At 37.6% G+C, this 22591-nt stretch overlaps 1 protein-coding gene across 1 annotated transcript; it reads left to right on the plus strand.

Annotated features, from left to right (window-relative positions):
• The first annotated feature begins 114 nt into the window (after positions 1-114).
• zc3h7a (zinc finger CCCH-type containing 7A) lies at positions 115-22581 on the plus strand. Its single transcript, XM_065258615.1, has 23 exons — positions 115-259; positions 1016-1121; positions 3752-3791; positions 3877-4074; positions 4202-4360; positions 4441-4521; positions 8723-8776; positions 8861-8897; positions 8979-9280; positions 9363-9609; positions 9916-9947; positions 10029-10188; positions 10290-10448; positions 10670-10875; positions 12230-12330; positions 15584-15765; positions 15845-15909; positions 15994-16130; positions 16231-16336; positions 16464-16572; positions 18847-18980; positions 21417-21580; positions 21663-22581. Exons 2-23 carry the CDS (start codon positions 1054-1056, stop codon positions 21850-21852), a joined length of 2931 nt encoding a protein of 976 aa, XP_065114687.1. The 5' UTR covers positions 115-259; positions 1016-1053; the 3' UTR covers positions 21853-22581.
• The last annotated feature ends 10 nt before the right edge of the window (positions 22582-22591 follow it).

Raw genomic sequence — 22591 nt, forward strand, 5'->3', positions numbered from 1 at the left:
CGAGAAAGTTTAGCTCTACAATCACTCTCGCGATACTTTGATGCCATGAGCCCATTAATCTGCGCGTTGTTCTTGTGCGCCGTTGTCGTGTGCGTTTAACAGGGGGCGCTCAAACCATTTGTAACCAGTAACCAAAAAAGTGAACAAAACGTCATGAAGAAGATGACGTTGCCCAGAGGCAAGACTGAATTGACGGACACGTGAAAATATTAGTTTGTATGAAGAGCTCTGTTTTATATTGACCACTAATATCTCTGAGGTGAGTTTTAAAGACAGTACCGTAGATATGCTGGCATAAATATGTTCGAGTGAACGCTGGTTTAGCTGGACGACATGGCTCAGTTGCGCGGTAAAATGCTACCGTGCTAGTCTACCTAGCGACTGGCCATGTAGCACAATAGTTGCGTGGCCAACCATCAGGCTTAAACACAAATACATAAGTCCTAACTTGATCGAAAATAGGTGCCCTTGGTGAAAATGTAGCCATGGTCATCTGAAATGTACATCAAATTTGTGATAAGTCTTTGCCTACACAAAGGACGTGTTTCAACAACTGCTTGATAGTGCATTTGGGCATTGAATGTGCGTTAAAACTTTCAAATGTAAAGTACGCACGAGTTTGAGACAAAGGCAGTGTTTCCATACGGCGATTGGTATGAAAAGTGGCAGAAGTTTCCATCTGTTTAAACAAGTCATCATCAGAAGCCGCCTCCCATACAAGTGGTATGCGCATATATTCAGTCATTGCTGGGCTAAAGTTAAGGAAGTCAAATGTTTTATTATGCCATTGTTGATATGGTTCAACATTGTGGATAACGCCATTGTCGTAACGCCGTAGTGAGAAATCTGTTAGATAACAAACGTCGTTCGTTGGTTGGTCTTGGGAGCGGAACAGGAAAGGATTTCCATTAAAGGTTTCGCATTCCGCCGCGAGACGCATATTTATTTCTAATGCTCCTTTGAATCTGCATCAAGTCAATGTGTGTGCTTGATTTACATATCGACTTAATCCTAGGTTGCTACCATAGTCGAGTCCTACACACGTATGGGAAGATGTCATCCACATGCCAGGACCGAAGTGGCCGGTGGCAGGAGATTCAGAAGGGACTACAGTTTATTCAGTAGGTTTTTGGCTTTTTATAAAATAATGTCTGGTAAGACCTGAGCACGAAGAAGAGCCTGTACAATGGATATAGGTTGGGTTATTGAAGAAAAAGAGTACAAATAGTTTGAGCTTGAAATCATTTACTTGTGACTTATTTTTGGAAGACGATAAGAATGTAAATACAATTCAAACACTTGAAAAATAATTTACATGAAGCCTTGTCACAGTCAAATCACCATGTGTTTTCTTAACAAAATTGTCTTTTTTTGTACTTTTCTTTTAAACTTAAAGTTGACACTTAATTGCAACAATTTAATTTCTTTATTAAGTGTAAATTAGGAAGGCTCCAATGAGATTTTTTGCCGATACCGATAAAAAAACAAACAGCCATTGGCAAAACTTATTTTTTTATCTTGCTTTAAATTGGTAATGTTTAAAAAAGAAGCATTAGTGTATTGCTGCATCATCAAATTATTTTCATGAAACATTGGTTGGATCTATTTAATATTAAACAAGTCAACATTAGACACAACGGAACAAAATACGAATATGACAACATTTAGAGCTTGTTTATGCTATCAAATAGTTCTTATTAATAACATTGTTTCTAAGAATGCACCGATAGGATTTTTTGGGCCGATACCGATTTAAACAGACAAGTTCTGGCCGATACCGATGCTGATACTGATATTAAACACTTGTATACAATACTATACAGTTGGTCTATTAGCTAGTTTATTTCTGCATCAAATTATTTTTACTGAACATGGATTTGATCTAATTAACATTCAACTGACCAACATAATAAAAGAGGCACAAATTAAGCTAAAACAAATATAAGACAGCATGACAACCTTCAAAGGTGGTTTTTGCTATTCAGCATTTATTTTATTAGCAACATTAACTCATTTTTTACATATAATGGATTTCTTTATGCAGTTAATTAATAATCAATCGGAATCGGTATGCCGATAATTTCAAATCTATCAAAAATCGGCGCATCACTAATTATTTCTTTAAAGTGTCATGCTGTGGGTTTGGCCTTTCTATCGCCTTCTCGGTTTGCTATAATATTGCATTTAATTGCGAAGTAATTGCCCTGTTTGTCTGCGTGGGTGAATTTGATGTTTGTAATCAGAGCGAATCTGTCATTATAGATCGACATCGCAGAAGTACATCATAAAAGTCATATCAGAATTTTTTTTCTGAACCAGTAAGAAATCTGCCACATTTTTGCCTAAACGAAAATGGTTCGTCATAAATGTATTAGGGTTGCAAAGGGCAGAAAGTTTCAGCTAAATTTCCGGAAACGTATCATGGGAACTTAATCTGGTGAATTTTGGAAATCTTCCAAATTGGAAACTTATCGGGAATTTATGGGATCTATTTGGAGAAAAAAAGTAAAGTTTTTCTTAAACCCCGTTGGCAGAATTTTTTGCTTGTTTTAAGCACAAATTCACTTAAATTTGATATTTTTTGTCTAAAAACTAGACTAATTTTCTTAGGTCATTTTGCTCATAAAGAAAGTTCACGATTTTCTTGATAGGAAGAAAAGTGTTAAATCTTTCGATTTTGTTTCATCATGTTTGTGGTTTCTCACATTTTGCAAATCTGATAAGATTTTGTGTGTACCCAGCTTAAGTTGTGTGCATGTGCAGGGTAGAAATTCAACTTAAATTGCATTAAATCTTATTGTTTTAAAACGAATAATGCTGCAATTTTTTTAGCCACATTTATGTTCCCTGTTATAGACAATGCTGCAATTCTTTCAAATTCCCAGTTTATTCCCATGAATTCCCATATATTCCCGTTGTTCCTCTCATGGAAATATTTTATTTAATTCCGAATTTCCATTAGATGGTGGAAAAACTCTGCTTATATAAGCACAAGCTCTGTCACATTCTCCTTTTTAACTGAAGACTCTCTATAGTTTGAGCTTTCACTGTTTTAACAACAGATGTCTTCCCACTCGCATATACGTCAGACGGGAAAAATAAAACAATTGCTACTTCTGTTTCATGATGACCTTAACTCAGTATTCAAGTGCTGTCGTTATATATCAAGTGTAAGTTTAGAAAAAAAATACCTGCTTTCCCTCTGCTAAAGTGGATTGTAAACTCTATTGGTTTGCTGTATCAGCCTTTGCCATCCTGTAACAGATATTTAAAGTCGCAATGAAATTGAAATGAAAAACTATATATGTATTTTTAATAGTGTGGTATTATTAACAAATGACTTATCTGTGAGCTTCATTATTTTTTAAAAATTCGTGTGTGCTCATAATCTTTAATCAAAAATGCAAATCTCCTCCCCTCCTCAAAACGATCTCTCTTCACTTCCGGTCAAAAGTATGGCAGGTGGGCGGGGTCCGGGAGAAGATCGCAGTGATTAGCAATTAGCAACACGACCCAACTTCAAACGATCCAATCAGATCTCGATGGACAAATTCAAATCCAGCCCTGCCTTATTTCATCTCAAAAGCCGTTTCATTCGGATATACGTCACCACGGGGAAAATAAGGCAATCGCTACTTCCGTTTCATGGCGACTTTAAATCTGATGGTAAAAAATGGCCAATACATATTGATGGCTGAAACATCCCTTCTTCTCTAGTCTTAATGTCTGTTTATCCACTTTCTCCTTGTAGGTCTACCTTGCCTTTTCCTGGCACCCAGGATCAGTATGAGGTTTGTTGTTTGCACTAATAATAAGTAAAGCATTGATTGCAGTTTGGGTTAGCTGTTTAAAATATACCTCCATTTATGCCTCTAGGAGTTCATTAGGAGTTTGGTGAAGAATTTGTTTGGTGAGGGAAATGACGTGTTTCTTGAAGGCGAATGGACGAGATCTGTTGAATTATACACCGAGGCCTTGAACATAGCAGAATACGCAGAATCGGAGGATATCAACATCTCTCCAGAGATACAGGAGAAGCTTCATGCTAACCGTGCTTTATCCTACTTAAACATTGTAAGATTATACATTCACTTCCATGCATACAGTATTTTTTCATGCAGTGAATTTTGTAGCGGATGCCTGTTAATTGTCTTGGTTGGTTTGTAAATGCACTGTAATGTGTTTGTGGTAATTGATGCAGGGTCTACATGATCAAGCCCTTGGCGACTGTGAACAAGCTCTTCAAATGAATAACAGCAACTACAGAGCACTTTACCGGAAAGCTCGATGTTTAAAAGAGATGGGAAGACATCAGGAGGCATATGAGGCTGTTGCTAAATGCTCAATGGCGGTGCCTCAGGTCAGAGCACTTAACTTTGGGGTTTTTTGATTGGATGGTTGATGTATTGCTTTGTTCTTAATGTTTAATTTACTTTGCAGGATACTCATGTGATGGAAATGACACAAGAGCTTGCCAAAATGTTGGGACTAAAAATTCGTAAGGCTTATGTGAGAAGCAAGGTAAAATTGTGTTTTTTTCATTCGGTTATCAGAAAGATGTTCAAGCGTGTTTTGTATTTGAACACCTGAAAAATAGCCAGGCACTTACAATGCCTTCAAAAAAGCCCAAAAGATGACTTCGACTTGCATGAAAAGATTTATTCCACTTTGTAGAATACAGTAGGATATTTGTGTCATTCATCCCAAAATTACTCCGATATGAATTTTGGACAATATCGCCCAGCCCATGCATATGGTCTCGGTTGTCTTTATTTTGCATTTGGTGTTTTGGGGCTTGCTTTTGCATTAGGGATGCATAAAGATTAATCGCAATTAATCTATAGCAGAATTAAAGTTTTTGTTTACATCATATATGTGGGTACTGTGAGTAATAACTTTGTATAGGTAAATGCACACACATGCATGTATATATATTTAAGAAATGTTTACATGTGTGTATATACATTTGTGTATTTATGTATAATTTATATTAAATATAAATATAAATACTTTTTCTTAAAATTATACATGCATGTGTGCACATTTATTTATATATACATAACTATTGGACACAGTTCACACACATATATGATGTACACAAAAACTTTTATTCTGCTATAAATTAATCGTGATTAATCGTTATGCATCCCTATTTTGCATTTTTTTTTAGACGCAACATTTAAATTATATCTAAAATATTAATGGTAAAAATAAAGATATTTAAGGCACAATATGTAAGATTTAAATGCCCCCCAAAAAATCACTAGCGCACATATATTTTGTTCACGTGTACTTGTACTTATTTTGCATTAAGCAATGTATAATTCAAATAAAGCAATGTTAAAGCGATACTCCAGTAAAATATCAAAATTATCATGTTTTAGTTACCCCCAAGCAATCCGAGATACATATGTCCAACATCTTTCAGACGAACAGATTTGGAGTCACTTTAGTAAATGTCCTTGCTCTTTCAAGCTTTTTAACAATCAGAAACAGGGATCAGGGAACAACTTTAATTTTAAACCCCAAAAAAGTGCATCTATCCTTCACAAAAGTTATCCACACAGTAACTACTAATTCACGAGGGAGTAGTGAGTGTTCGTTGCTATACCAGGATTTGATTTTTCTGTATAAATATGGATTTCCATATTTTCTGACCTCGTTTTATTTTTATGAGGGTGGGTTGCGTGTTGTGTTTTTAGTTGCGCTTTTCGCCGTCATCCAACATGTTTCCCTGACGTTTGGTTTGTTCGACTTTATGCGGTGCCACAAGAACCGAGAGGCAGGTGACATCAAAGCACCCAAAGAGTGACTTATTTGAGAAATCATAAGTCTGTTTTCTAATTTCTCTCGTGCTACTTTTATATCACCCACCTTTTCTGCTTTCTTAGTCATACTCAGGCTTGTTGAGGATGTGTATGACAAAGATAACTGCTAAATGAAATTATTGCAGATGTAAAATAGTAAGGGTATGCCACGTTACAGCTTTGCACATTTATTAACACATTTAAGGGTGCTTTCACACCTGCCTTATTTAGTTTGGTTGAATCGTACCAAAGTTCGATAGCTCATTTTGTGCGATTTGTTTGGGCAGGTGCGAATGCAGCAAATCAAACTCTGGCGTACACCAAAAGTGGACCAAACAAGCAGACCGAGACCTCCTTAAAGAGGTGGTTCTGTTGGAATTTCCAGCATATTGATTCTGACCAATCGAGAAACAGTTTAGGAAATACGTTCAAAGACATGTGACCGATGAGTTATTTGGACGTTATCACATGTTTGTTTCAAGTGGTGCCGACCAAAGCAATCAGTGTGGTGTAAAAAGGAACCAAAATTGCTAAAAAGCTAATATAATTTTTTGCCTTTGGTCCGGACAAAATGGACCGAAGTACAGATGTGAAAGCAACCAAATAAAACATTGTTTCGGTTCCTAGTAAATTGCTTACGTTTTACATTGATAATCTAAATTGCCCATCAGAATAAAATATTAATAATGGTTGTATTTTTTGTGTATATGTGTGTTGTTGTGTGCATTTTGTTTTTGCACCGGGTGGTGTTGGGTTCCTTTCTTCTGTTTTGTCTTTGGCTAGTCACATGCCTGCATAGGTACGTTGCCCAGTGACTCATGAATCACGTGAGTCTAAGATGGCATTGTTACTAGGGATGCACCGATACTGGTATCTGGTATCGGCCTCGATACCACATTTTCTAAAGTACTCGTACTCGTTAAAAGTCCCCCGATACCTGGAATCGATACCACGGTCTGAGAAATGTCTATGTTTGAGCGGCTTGTAAGGGGTTAATGTCTCTTGTGTTGTCCAAAGAGGCAGAGTTTACAACAAACTGGAAAACTAGTCCTTTGTTTTTTTGTTAAATTATATTACTAAAGCTGTTACCTGTAAATTTAAATAATGTTTTTTTTATTAAGTACTCCGTATCGGCAAGTACTGAAATGCAAGTACTCGTACTCATATTCCAAAAAAGTGGTATCGGTGCATCCCTAATTGTTACCGAAGCTAATTAATATAGTTTAGTATAAAATATGGATATTTCACTTAAAAAATTGCATTAAGTACCCGCAAAGGACCTTTTATTAACTTTTTGGAGCTGTGTGGTCCTGGTTTACTACAGTTATAAATCTTGGAAGAGCTAGGAAATTTCCTTAAATAACTCCAAATTTTGTCTAAGAGATGATGGACATATGTATCTCTGATTGCTTGAGGGTGAGTAAATCATGGGGTGATTTTGATATTTGGCTGGAGTATTTCTTTAAGTATTTCTAAATTACTTATTTTTTCATAAAATTAAAAAAGTATTGATAACAATACTGTTAACGGATTGATAAGCTGTATGTGTAAGCGTAGTTATACCATTAAAATCCTAACTATACCATCCTTAAGCTGGGCGTACATGGTGCGAATTCTGACGGTCGGAACGTCGTGAGCTCTCGCACACGACACGAGTGAGTTTATACGAAAATAATTCGGACTATTAAAGCCTATTAAACATGGACATTCCGTTGCTTTTTTCTGTCGCGACAGCCCTCTTAATATCCAATCATTTATGAAACTACAGCAACTTTGGCACAGCTTGGATTACACAAAAATTGCGACATTCTTTGTACATCCTGTACTATTTAAACCAGTGGTCTCTGCACGGAGTCTAATAATTTTTAAATGTATTTATTACATAATTTAGTTGGCTTATTTTATGTTTACATTGTAAATAATGATAAAACATATTAACAAGTAAAGAAAAATCAACAAGTAAAACAAAAAAGTTTTAATATCAAAAAGCCTCGTTTAATGCATTGTGGTAGCACTTATCAGAACAGCGGTATAGCCTAAAACAACTACACTCTCTCCTGTTTCCACACACATCCAAAGCTGTGACCCGACATCACAAAAACACATATGACAGGTTTTTTTCAGGCAAATAAGCTGATCAAGAGGTCGTCACTGAAAGGACCTGTACATATTTGTCATGATGTCCGGTCACACGAGTGTGTATGTGCGCGAAACATAGCCAGCTATAGAGTAGTCATCAATATTTGAGGTAGCAGTGCTACATTTGTCTTTCTTCTTCTGCGTTTTGTACATTCTGATTGGTCAACTTCAAGTGCTTTGCCAGATCGTCTCGTACACCCGCACCAACACTACGAATTTATACCGACAGCTCCCGAACTTTTTTGACATGTTTAAAAATTATCGGGAGGTCGTAAGGTGCTCGTAACCTGCTCGGCTCGGCTCGTAATTCCTCTCACACGGTGCGAGCCGCGACCATACGAGCATGAACGATTTTCTCCCGAGGAAAAAAAAACGCATGCGAGCTCCTACAACAGCAAAAATCGCACCGTGTACGCCCGCCTTTATTCTTGTGGCACTGCACAGACTAATTGGTGTTTGCTATCATCACAAGCGATTCAAAAGCAGTACTATTGCGTTGCATCGCTCTTGTGATAATTTGATGTCATACGCTAATCGATATACGCGACTCTGTTGCTTCTGTCAAGTCGCAGCGTGGACCTTCCTTTATTTTCGGCAGTGAAGGTGAAGAAATCAACTCCTATCACTCCACACTTTTCCCAGTATAATGACCTCTAAATTATATATTGTGCCTTATATTTAAAGAAACATTAGCTTGGTGTTGTTAATCACAAGTTCACACTATACAGATAACTAGCTGTCTGTGATGAGTTGCCTTTGTTTGTTTTTTTAAACAGCCTGCCTTAAATGTTTTGCCTGGTGCAAGCCTATCAGGAGCAGTTAATGATAAGGTAACTTATCAAGGTTATGCATGTTGCTGTTGTTTAAAATGAGAACATTCAGTAGCCTCACAGTGTTACTTTGTTTCCTGTCAGCATTCTCAAAGCTCTTCTGTAGAGGACATTGAAATGGGTCAGTGTTTTTTTTAAATCTTTTTCTTAAAAATATTACTTGCATTCATCTAATTTAAACCTCACTGTTTCCTTTGAATAGAATTGGGCCAGTCTACGCAGAGTATGGCCGGTCCGGACAGCATGCCGGAATGTTCTGCTGTGAGCGAGACGGCCGATGTAGAGTCTCAGCCTCTCGTCGGTGTGATCTCACCACCAGTCATTCCAATTGAATCCCATAAACCAGAGCCTGTACCAATGCCCCTTCACATGCCTATGGTTAATGGGACCAGACCCACTGACTCTTACACAGTCCCAGAGCCTCGAATAGACTATGATGCAGATATTATTGGAGATGATTTGGATGAGCTGTTGGACAGAGCAAGTCCTCCCGAGTCATCTTTGGTAAGCTAAACCATTAAGTGTTGAGTGCATAGAGATATAGTTTTTTTAAATGTATGATAACGTGTGTCTCTTTTCCAATAAGGATATTCCTACAGTAGATGGACCTATTCCTTTACCCACCAGTATTGCTGCCAGTAGTTCACTGCAGAGTCCTTTGCTCATGCCATCCCATTCAAGTCACTCATTTATGAACATGGTCCAGCAGTACACGGTTAATTTGCCCGCACCCTACAACAAGCCTCAACCTATTTCAACCTATTCTCTTGGTCTGGACACATTTTCAGCTCTGGATTCATTGGATAGTTTGTCTATTTCAGATCCTCAGACAGGTGCGTTGCCCATTTATAGCCATCTGAACATACGGTTCGGGTCCAAAATAAACTTTTTTGCCACATATACAAAATCATAGCAGAGACTGAAGCATTCTGTGCGAGATAATTCATAAATGTAGTTTTTCATAGTACGTCATTTGCATGTGGTGTTTTATTTACTTTGAAGGGATAACGTATCATATTCCCAAAGTAAAATATCCCAAAACACTCTGAAATTTGAACTGGGTGTGTGCTTATGTTTATAGCTATAATAAATTGTGCTTATTTTTTTCCTAATCTCTTTAAATCTCACCAATGAACCAGATCAAGCTTTTAGCCAGCATCACTTTATGTCGGTAAGTTTATTTTCTTTGCGAATAACATTTTCATAATGATTTAAGCTCTGTTGGTTTGAGATCAGCAATTTCCTCTTTCAGCTGGCCAGCAGTGACATGCCCATGCCAGGCATTCCGCCCATCGGGACCGGTTTCAGCACATCAATGCAAGATTATCCCCCGCAGCTGGATCTTGCCAAGAACCCACTCGCTGATAGCCACGATTTTAAACAGGCCTGTTCTTCATGCTACATTAAAACTGGTAAGCGTTAATCATGCAGAAACGTTGCTAGGCAGCAGACGCGACCTTTCCAAGCCACAGGTTTTGTATGTTCGGTGTTATTAATCACCCTGTATCCACAGGACCTGGAGTACTGGATTACACCTACCATCCAGAGGACCACAAATGCAAAAAAGATTTGCTGTTGGGAAGGCGGAGGCATGACGAGCTCCCAACGTGGAAACTTATTCGCCCGAGACCCACTAAAAACCAGTACATGGGGCCTTATTATATTTGTAAAGGTAATTTGTGGCTTTTCTTATTTACATGTACTTTTTCATGCATTTGGTAGATGCTTTTATTCAAAGCCACTTACATTTTTATATGATTATGTGTGTGTTTCCTGGCAATTAAACCCGTGACCTTTTTGTTGCCACCAATTGTGCAACAGGAGACCACAAGCTTGCTTTTCCCCTGATTTTTAACCAAAGGAACTAAAATGTTTATACATTTTGCTTTATAGATGTAGCAAATGGGGAAGAATGCAGATATCTTGGACACTGTACTTTTGCTTATTGCCTAGAAGAAATTGATGTATGGACCCTGGAACGCAAAGGCTTCATTTGTAGGGAGAATCTGTGTGATCCTTATGGACCTAGACCTAAGATCAATTTGACTGTTCCCAAAATCCTACAGGAGAACCATGGGATATTTATGTTTCTTTGTGAGGTAAATCATGCTTTTTGTGGTTTTAAATTGCTTGCTATATCAGGATTTGTTGACCAAGGCCTGAATAATAACTAGGGGTGGCACGGTCCATGAAAAAAATCCGAACCGTTCGGTTCGCTTGTCTCGGTCCGGAGCGCGTGTGTACCGCACGGTTCAACGGTTCATGGCATGCGCAATGTAGTCTCATGCCCTGTATGTGACCTCAGATTGCGTGTTTCCCTTTCGCGCGAAAGAAGAGGTGACTGGTTTCGAGTATAAGTACTGCAGGTTATGTTACGTGTAGAAATGGCAAGTGGGAGAGAAAAGGAAGTCTGCCCGCAGTTGGAGGATGCGTCAGCGTCGTATAAGTTTGGTGTGTGGAAACATATTTTTATTTCATGTTACCTATGATGACAGCGGAAATAAAACTGCAGTCTATGGGTTGAATGTGCTCAAACAGCCGCAGGAGATCGCCTTCTCTCCGACCATTTATCTAATCTGAGGTACTGTTTTACGTCTTTAGCGCTATTTTTAGCCTTTCATTGATAAAATTAAAGCGGCTGATTTCCGCGTAGTTTCATTTTGCTAGCGTGTGAAAGTTGCGCGATCTTATTTCAGAAATTGCCCCTCAAAGTAATCAGGACAGAAGTGGTCAAAAGTGGACAAAAGAGACTTAAAGAGATTTTAATATTACAGGTGCAAAGGTTATGTTTCTCTCTCGTCCACATATACTCTCTGCAGTATTAAAGCAGCCTCTCAGTGATAAATCTAAGAGCTACACTGAAGTTGGCATTTTAATAAATGCAAGTTATCTTTGTGTGCTAAAAATGCACATAAAGTTTATGTAGATGGCAATACACATTCTCTTTTTTGCCAAATAAATTAAAAGCATGTTGAAATCATCAATGTCTTCCCTCTTGCTGTATCAAAATCTCATCTGGCTTTCCTCAGGGATGGTCCCAATAATCAAATTCAGTTTGTGCATGATTACATGATATAACTTTTTTTTAATACTGTATCCTAAATTATGGATAACTAATACATTAATAAGATAATACATTTTTTGAAGTGTTAAAAATTTAAAGAAAAAATAACAACAAGAACCGTACTGAACCGAGAACCGTGACCATAGAACCGTGATACGAACCGAACCGAGGGTTTTGTGAACCGTGCCACCCCTAATAATAACATGCATCACATTTATATGTTTTGAGTTTCAAGCTGCTGACTTAACACACCTCATTGTTTCGTCATTGAACGTGAATGACCGGTTTTGTAAAGATTGGCATATTAGTTTCCATGTTTGTTTTGAAAGTGACGGTTGTGTTGATTTAAAGAAACTGTAGCAATATCTAACATGTGACCATGTCTGTAGGTTTGCTTTGATCACAAACCCAGAATAATCAGCAAAACCAATAAGGACAACCCCAGTCTATGCTCTCATCCTGTGACAAAGCATGCATTTGAGGAAAAGAAGTAAGCGTCTCTTGTGTGAATGAGCTTTTCTGTTAATAGAGTGATTGAATAAGTGACTACAGTGTGAATGTTATATTGATTGTAATGTGTTTGTCTGTGTGCACACACATCTATGTAGATTTAAGTTTAATGCATTGATTTAGCGATATTGTTCCATTGGTGCAAACACATCTTGTTCATTTAGTGATACAAAACACAGACATGGTGATGAAGATCCAAGCATTAAAGGTCATCTAATATAGCGACTTGGAAAAAGGTGTCATTTTAGTCTTGGGTGTCCCCAAGAATGTTACTGTGATGTTTTGGGCACAAATTACCCTATAGACGGTTTCAGCAGTAACAACAAAAACACACAGCTTTCGTGGTCATCACGTAACTTCCGGTAAACTCTGCGAAGAATAAGTAACAACAAAGTCCTTTAAAAGTAGTTGATTTATATAACAAGCAAAATAAACGTATTTTTTTACGTAGATTACATAGGAACCCAAAACATTTGTTATTTTCAACGAGGTATTTATTTAAGAGATCTGTTTCAGCAACTAGTCAGACCATTAAAGGGGACCGAGAATGAATTACCATTTTTACCTTGTCTTTGTTAAATAATGGTAGTCTACACGCATTCACGAACATACAAAAAGTGCTAGACATGCTAAACATCTCAGTCTCATAGAAATTCCTCTTTTAGAAATGTCAGCCAGAAAACGGCCCAATCTGAAAAACTGATGCTTATGACATCACAGGCATCTAACTGCCCCTCCACTTTAAAATAATTGGCTACATTTTTTGTGTGGCAGCAAAGTCAGCCAATCATTAATGAGATTGCAAGTTAAGCCAGTAGGGGGAGCCAAATAGGTGCAAAACCACTTGTTTAAAATCCCTCACCCTAATAGAGCTATCTGAGAGAGGTTTTTAGGAAGCTTCTAAGGCACTACAGACCCAAACAAAAAAAATGTTGTCTACATGTCACATCACAGAACAAGGATAAATATCCCGTTCAATCATTCTATGTCACCTTTAAACAAACAGAAACAGGAAGTAAAGTTCGGACCAGACGCTTATCGCGTCAATGCACGTGCGCCTGATGAAACGGTCTATAGATCCATTTGTTATAACATGTTGAAAGGTCATTTTTTAGGTGTGTAGGCTGTTTGTGTTTGTCTTCGTAAATGCTTCCTCTCCGTTTAATTTAATCTATACAGAAAACATACACTGTTATTAAAAAGACAACCACCTTACTTCGTTGTTAATAATGAACTGACGGTAGCGAATTATGAAAAGGAGATTTTAAAATGGAACTAACAAATAACTGTGCTCTTTGTATGATTGTGGGAATGGCCTGTGCAAAGTAAAGGCAGTTTGCTCAGAAAACGTCAACAGCTTGTCCTAAGAGGCGTATTTCACGCATTCTGACACGGTTTAGTTGTTTCCTCAAGCTAAACACAGGCAAAGTGTAAAAAATCACTCCTCCCAACGTTCGTAACTCCTCATTCCAAATTTTTTAAGTTATCGGAAAGACTCGGCAAGCTAATGTGTCTTTTATAAATCTGAAAAAACCAAAGACTCTTCGGAGATATGAAGGATGTAATACTACTCTATAGGTACTTCAGATTAACATCAGATATGCAGAACAGCGCGTGTTATGGACGCTTAAAATAGGGTTTGCCTGACAAAGTGGAGTAGACCAAAAGATCCTCAAAAGCTACACATGTTAAGATCCAAAGAAATTTAAGAACAAATGAGAAAAAGTATTAAAATCTATCAGTCTGGCAAAGGTTAAAGCCATTTCTAAAGCTTTTGGGACTCCAACGAACCACAGGGAGAGCCATTATTCACAAATGGCGAAAACATAAAACGGTGGAGAACCTTCCCAGGAGTTGCCGGCCGACCAAAATTACCATAAGGCGGCAGCGACGACTCATCCAAGAGGTCACAAAAGTCCTTACAACAGCATCCACAGAACTGCAGGCATCATTTGCCTTCATCTAGGGTGAGTGTTCGTGACTCCAGCATAAGAAAGAGACTGGGCAAAAATGGCCTGCATGGCAGAGTTCAAAGACGAAAACCACTGCTGAGCAAAAAGAATGTAAAGACTCGTCTCAGTTTGGCCAGATAACATCTTGATGATCCCCAAGATTTTTTGGTAAATACTCTGTGGACTGATGGTGTGTGTCCCATTACGTCTGGTGTAAAAGTAACACAGCATTTCAAAAAAAGGACATCATCATGGTGGTAGTGTGATGGTCTGGGGCTGTTTTGCTTACAATGTCCTGGCATCTGTTCATGAGCTCAAGCTAAAACAAACTTGTGTTCTGCAGCAGGACAATGATCCAAAACACACCAGCAAGTCCACTTCTGAATGGCTGAAGAAAAACTAAATGAAGACTTTGGAGTTGCCTAGTCAAAGTTCTAACTTCAATCCTATTGAAATGCTGTGGAATGACCTTAAAAAGGTGGTTCATGCTCTCAAACCCATCAATGTGGATGAATTACAACAATTCTGCAAAGATGATTGGGGCAAAATTATGTAATCAATGCAAGTTATCGCAAACGCTTCATTGCGGTTGTTGCTGCTAAGGGTGGCCAAACCAGTTATTAGGTTTAGGGGGTAAACAATTTTTCACACAGGGCCAAGTGTGTTTGGATTTTGTTTTCCCTTCATAATAAAAACCTTCATTTAAAAAACTCCATTTTGAGTTACCTGTGTTATCTTTAATATTTAAATTTGCTTCACGATCTGAAACATTGATGTGTGACAAACGTGCAAAAAAATCAGGAAGAAGGCCTTTTTCACGCCACTGTATATTATCATTGGTATAGACCAGGAGTGGGGAACCCTGGGTCCTGGAGGGCCACTGTCCTGCAGAGTTTACTTCCAACCCTAATAAAACACACCTGCATTTCATTTCCAAGTAATCCTAAAGACTTTAATTAGATTTTTCAGGTGTGTTTAATCAGGGTTGGAACTAAACTCTGCAGGACAATGGCCCTCCAGGACCAGGGTTCCCCACCCCTGGTATAGACAGATGTTTTTAGACTGTTGTGGTTATTTACCACACAGGCGACACGCAATATTTTTCAAACAACAAATAAAAGTGAGTTTCTTATATTAGGTGACCTTTAAGCAAAACATAATTTGGTAATGATGTGAAAGTTTAATTTGAGTGTACTGTCCCAGAAAGCATAAGTCTTATTTGTCATTTTTGTATGTGAGATCTTGTTAATAACTGCTTTCTGTTATTGCTATATTCCTCAGGTGCCTTGTACATATTTTGAAGGATAAAACGGTTAGGTACTCCAAAATTCGTCCCTACCACCCTTTCTGCCAGATGGATCTGTGTAGGCATGAAGTGCGTTACGGATGCCAGCGTGAGGATTCCTGCTTTTACGCCCACAGCCTCATCGAGCTCAAAGTGTGGATGATGCAGAGTGAACAGGGTGAGCTGTCTCTCACATTTCATGATTTATGAGACATCTGGGCTGACAGAATTGGTTAACCAGTTTAATTTGGTTTTAGGCACCTCACCAGAAAGTATTGTTCAAGAGTCCCAGAAATATTGGAATATGGATGCTGCTCCTCAGGTAGAATTTCGTTAAAATGATGCACATGGCCATGTTTCTATAAAGAAAGCTCTCATGCAATATCCTTTTGTGCTAACCCCATAGGAGCTCCCATCAGCCCTGCGAAGATTTGGTCCACCCAACCTAAAGTTGCAGTTTGTGTGCAGCCAGTGTTGGAGAAACGGCCAAGTCATTGAGCCAGACAAAAATAAAAAGTACTGCAGCGCCAAGGCCAGGCATCCGTGAGTCTGACTTATATGTTAACTGACTGATACCGTATTCTTTTTCACCTCCTGCCAGTGTCTGATAGTACTTCCTGCTTTGTTGATTCCTGTTATCTAGTTGGTCTAAAGAGAGACGGGTGGTTCTGGTTAGCTCCATTGAACGGAAGAAGTGGACAACAGTTCGACCACTCCCAACAAAAAAGCCTGTTCCTGCTCAGTTTGAAGTAAGTGTAATGTTTGTTCGAGCAATAGCAACAATTGAGTTTTCCAAAATTAATACGAACAAATGATGTATGGTTTTGAATATCACAATATATCTTGAATAATTGTGAGCCTCCTGTGTGTTGTTAGATTTGCATGCATGTGTCGGCTGGTAAAAAGTGTCAGTACATTGGAAACTGCACGTTTGCGCACAGCACAGAGGAGAGAGATTTATGGACTTTCATGAAGGAAAACAATAGTAAGTTAATTCAACTTAATTTGACTAGCAAATCCTTTAGCTATCTGACAATGATATCTCCATTTGTTTTTTTGTTTTTTTTGCATAAATCATTTTTATTTCCCCTCATGTCTGCCTGTGGGTTTTGCAAATATTTAACAAATCGAAAGTTTTGGAAAGAGCTTGTGACAAAACCTCGAAATTCTATTGGATCCTCAAACTGTCTCTGTCATAAATCTATGATCAATGCATATTTGTAATGCAAACGTAAATAAACGTGTGTGTGTGTGTGTGTACAACATATCATTTAGTCAACAAACACTAAAAGCTAATGTTTAATCTATTTGAGAAACAGAGACAAGTTTATTAATAGGGCTGGGCTAAAAAATAGATTTTTCGATTAATCTTTTTTTTTTACTTGGTCGATTCAGAATCGATTTTCAAAGAGCAGAATCGTTTTTTTTTTTTTAAACATTGAACATAAGATTAACGTTAATCTAATTACTAGTCTTCTTCACTAGATGTCACCCTCTTTTTTGCCTTGCGCGATATTACCAAGGAGCGAGAGGCGAGCCTGTCATTCCTTCATTCAGTGCTTAAAATGGCGGTTTTAGGTGCTTCATCGATGTGATGCCACTTTCACATAAAAAGTCAGAGGTATGGAAGCATTTTAGATTTCGCAAGCAAGACGACAACGATAGTGTTGTGGCTTTTAATTTCTTTTTATTAATTACCCACTTGCAAAACTTATGTTCACTGTTCTTTTTATTAATATAGTATTTGTATTAAATCTATATTCATTGAGTTGAATCGAGAATTGAGTATAAAAACCGACCCAAGAACCGGAATCGAAAATTGAATCGAGAATCGAATCGATTTGATAGCTTGTGAATCGAAATTGAATCGATCTGGAACATCTGAATCGATACCCTGCCCCCTATTTATTAATCTGGCATTTGTTGTCGAGTCATAGACAATAAGACAGGATTTGCGAACCCCTGGTGGTTTGCAAGGGAATTACAAGGGCGTTTGTGAGTTGATAAATTATAATTAAAATCATAAAGTTATTTTAAAATAAAATCAATTACTAATGAAAAACATATATTTTATTAGTTTAATCTGCATATCATGTGACATTGCACAACACTACAATATATCTGAAAATTGAGAACACTGAACATAAAACGTATCTGTCTATTTTTGCATAATAAAAGAAAATTACCTGATGAAGGTACAACAACAGGTCATAATAACCATAATTATGTAAAACACTACTAATAAAAACTTTAAAACGGATGAAAAATAAATGTTTTTGAGTGAAAATGGTGGAAATATTTACTTAAAATCTGAGGAGAGAGATAAAGTAAATAATTTACAGCAAGGCAATACGGCTGACCAAAAAGTTTTAAAACCCTGCTCTAGGACATTTTAATGTATTATGTTAATGAATTTTATAATGTATTAGAAAAAGCATTTTTATATGAGATGAATATTTTATATGAGAGGAAAACACTTAATATTTTCAAGCACATTGCTTTCATCACCATCTAATTGTCTTATTCCAACGCAGTGTAATTCATTGTATTGATGATGTTTTATTATGGGAAAACTCTTAAAGCAAATTTAAGTTTATATCCTGTGCTCATCTGCTTGTCTGTAAATAGTAGCCTATGCTTATGCAAGTGTGTACTAGATTTGATCTTAAAGCCACGTTCAGTGTTTTATCTACTAACTGCATTGGATACACTCGTTCTCATGACATACATAATGTGTCTCCTCCATCATCTGGTCAAAAACCGTTTAACTCCCATCAAGCTTGATTTTGTATAATATTAATACCGGTAATGACATGTACAAGTGTCTGGCCATATTTAAAACTACATCATCAACTTTGAGCACACTGTGTTTTTTAATGCAACATTTTTTAGTGGTTTTGGAGATGAGTGATTTTAATCCGACAGCCAGCAATATTATGAAAACATAGGCTACTTACAGGCTGTGAGTCAGAAGCGGGCAGAATTATGATAATGACCGTCGTGTCCATGTCAACAGGAAAAATATTTCAGTTTGAGAGGATAACTCGCATCATCGTTTACTTTGAGATTTGTACCTTTTGAATATCGTTAACATATAGTTAACATACCATATTAACACAAACAAAGGAAATGTAAAAGCGTGAATTGGATAATACATGCTCTTTAAATGTTATTTACAACATCCTAAAACCTTAATCATAGGACATTATAATACAGCATGAAAGAAGGATTCATGCATGATGATTGTTTGTGTTTGTAGTTGCAGACATGGAACAGCTTTATGAGATGTGGCTTCAGTCTCAGAGACCGGGCTGGAGTGAGGAGACCTCCAACAGTTCTATGAGGGAGAATGGCAAACAGATTCATATGCCCACAGACTATGCTGAGGAAATGGTATGAAACAAACATGTTATTGGAGAAAATATATCATTCAAGTTAATTGTTTTCTTTGACATAACCTCGCTTTATCTAAGATTGATTTTAGTAATAAAATCATTCTAAGGGTATTTTTACATGCTGACAATTTAACAAAATCAAGTTTTTCCTGTGTTTTTCCAAGTTTCATGTACAGATAACAACTTTGTCAAAGTGAACTTCATTCACAGAACGACTAAAAATGCTATATCATGTATGCCTGACCAGTAGCTGGCGATGTCACTTTTTTAAGAAATAGAGTTATGTGTGCTTGCTTGTGACATCACCACGTATACAAATTCACACAAACTTCATATTTTCAAAAATGTACATTTAAATTTTTTTTCAAAAGTTTCCCTTTTATTAGTCCCAAAAATGCTGATGCTGTGCAAATGAATGTTCATACCACAAAGTTGTACATTTTTAGCTAAAAGCATTGTCTTGTAAAACTCTTTGGGAATTATTGATTCCTGAAAGCGACTTAACTCATTATGTTGCATGCCAGCCGTCTCTTTAAATAAGGTTGTTAAAGGAATATTCCATTTTCTTAAAAGAAAAATCCAGATATTTTACTCACCACCATGTCATCCAAAATGTTGATGTCTTTCTTTGTTCAGTCCAGAAGAAATTATGTTTTTTGAGGAAAACATTGCAGGATTTTTCTCATTTTAATGGACTTTAATAGAGCCCAACATTTAATACTTAACTCAACACTTAACAGTTTTTTTTCAACGGAGTTTCAAAGGACTAAAAACGATCCCAAACGAGGCATAAGGGTCTTATCTAGCAAAACGATTGTCATTTTTGACAAGAAAAATAAAAAATATGTACTTTTAAACCACAATTTTCCGGTCCAGCGCGACCTAACGTAAATGCGTAGTGACATAGGGAGGTCACGTGTTACATATATAAAACGCACATTTGCGGACCATTTTAAACAATAAACTGACACAAAGACATTAATTAGTATCAGTTGACATACAACAACGTAGGAACGGTCCTCTTGCAAGACGCTTGTAAACACTGGGGCGGAGTTTCGCGTTCGTCCTCTGTGACCTCTTGACGTCATGACGTATTGCGTGGGGTCAGCTGGCGCATCACGACCGGATCTACATGACGAGAAGTTATGGTTTAAAAGTGTATATTTGTTATTTTTATTGTCAAAAATGACAATCGTTTCGCTAGATAAGACCCTTATGCCTCGTTTGAGATCGTTTATAGTCCTTTATTACACGGCTCTCTGGAATGCTTGATTCTGATTGGTCAGTTGAGACATTTGCAGGTTCGTTTTTTTCGAATAATAACCGCTCCAAAATAATAACGCATAGCCGGTACTACTTTTACGAGTAAGATCGCTCCGCGCCAATAAAGATTACTGTTTGTTTGGCGCCATCTTGTGACAAACACTGGACAACCACGACAAGACACAGACAGCTTACTGAGACTGAACTTGACAGCTACGAAGCCAACACACAAAAAAATACAGAATGGGGATTAAAACTTCTCAAAGACAGGCTAAAAGAGAAAAAAATGGAGACAGACAAGTATGAAGCAGAGGATCTTAATAAGGTATTACGATCATTTTATGCATCTGTGCAAAGTTTCGCGGAAGGATAAAAATGTTAATTTAAAACAAATATGCCAATAAAATGTTTCAAATTCATATTCATGTCCAGTTTTTTTTCTTATGTGACAAGTAGCCGTGTAATAAGCGGGATAATGTAGAGTCAGCCGGTAGTTATCGGGAAATAAGCCCCTTCAGTGTGATACAAGACCCTCCGCTTCGCGTCGGGTCCTGATCACACTGTCGGGGCTTATTTCCCGATAACTACCGGCTGCCTCTACATTATCCCTTACTTGAAACTCCGTTGAAAAAAAACTGTTAAGTGTTGAGTTAAGTATTAAATGTTGGGCTCTATTAAAGTCCATTTAAAATGAGAAAAATCCTGCAATGTTTTCCTCAAAAAACATAATTTCTTCTCGACTGAACAAAGAAAGACATCAACATTTTGGATGACATGGTGGTGAGTAAATTATCTGGATTTTTCTTTTAAGAAAATTGACTAATCCTTTAAGAGGCGTTCCTAATTCTGGTTGTGCTGAAAACCATAATAAACAAATAAGTAACTGGCATCCTCTCAGTAACTGGTGAAAGATGGATGAAGTAAAACTCCATTGCTTCACTCCCACTGGTAGTTGCTCCTGAAAGTCACTCATTATTTTCATGAAGTTGAACTCTGCTGTCCCATACCTGGACACGCCCACTTCCTGTCGCCAACTGACACAGTCACCAAGCTTTGATTTGAAAAAAAGCGACTGCGCCTCTCTGCCACTGCCATTGGTCATTCATTGTCATTTCATGAATTGCTTCATAAACACCATTCTCATAACCTTGATATGATGCTGTTTTATCAGGCTGGAAACCACTGTTGGTTGTGTGGGAAAAACTGCAACAGCGAGAAGCAGTGGCAACAGCACATAACCTCAGAGAAGCACAAAGAGCGAGTGTTCAACTCTGAAGATGATCAGAACTGTTGGCAGTATCGCTTCCCCACGGGCACTTTCAGAGTCTGCGAGTGGTAAGCCAGGCTCTCGCACATAAAGCATTTTGATGGGATGTGAGATGCTGTCATTGCTAATGGATTGGTTTGATCCTTTTAGGTACCTTCAGGGCACTTGCACAGAGGAGGAACTTTGTAAGCTGGCACACGGAGAGGAGGAGTTGAAAGAGTGGAAGGACAGAAGGGAATTTCTTTTGATGAAACTTGCCAAAGCCCGAAAAGATCACTTAATAGCACCCAATGATAATGACTTTGGCAAATATAGTTTTCTGCTTAAAGATATTATGTAATGTTTTAATTAATTTGACAGTTAATGCAGGGTGTTCTGGAACTTTAATGTCTTGGGTTCAGTATTGACTTTGGCGAGCATGGTGGTAGCTCTCCGTGATGGGGGACACGATGCTCCTCCCAGATTTTCGTGAAAAGCACAGAGCTGGCCTTGTGTTCTGAGTAATCACGGCTTTGCTGCTTTTATCACCGGTTAAAATCAACGCACCGTCGCCTTTTATGTTTTTTGTTATTAACTAGCACAAAGCAGATCACCTTTCAGGAGCTGGAATTCGGATTTGGTCCGGGAGGCCTCAAGCAGTGCGTTATACGACAGGAGAGGAGTTTTATTGAGAAACTCTTGGGATTCCCATTGAAGGTTTTCAACACACTATCCTGCATCTGCTTGTTTGTTAGTTTGTTGTTGTTGTTGTTTTTTTTTTTGATTGGGTCTTGTATCTTTGTTCTTCACCAAATGAGTATGTTCTTACAATTGCTGTGTTTATGTCTGTTGGTATTATATGGACCAACATAAACACAAAAAAGTTTTTATTTTCTTATCTGTTGTTTCTGAAAACACAACTGTATTATGGAAATAATACCATGTATGTGTATTAATAAAGGACTGAAAGAGTGAAGATGGCATCATTCAAGTGAAAAATGTTTATTTCAAGACCCGTTTTAAAGGAGATATATTTATTAACCTGCTAACTGCATCTCTATGGTGAATAATAAATGCATTATGACTCGAGTCTGGTGTGC

Source organism: Paramisgurnus dabryanus, chromosome 3 (assembly GCF_030506205.2).
Source record: "Paramisgurnus dabryanus chromosome 3, PD_genome_1.1, whole genome shotgun sequence".
NCBI lineage: Eukaryota > Metazoa > Chordata > Actinopteri > Cypriniformes > Cobitidae > Paramisgurnus > Paramisgurnus dabryanus.

Coding starts and splice junctions, on each gene's coding strand:
- zc3h7a (XM_065258615.1), top strand. CDS start 1,054: ATGTCATCCACATGCCAGGACCGAAGTGGCCGGTGGCAGGAGATTCAG. Junction 4,075..4,201: donor CTTTATCCTACTTAAACATT/GTAAGATTATAC, acceptor TAATTGATGCAG/GGTCTACATGATCAAGCCCT. Junction 12,331..15,583: donor CATGCATTTGAGGAAAAGAA/GTAAGCGTCTCT, acceptor TATATTCCTCAG/GTGCCTTGTACATATTTTGA.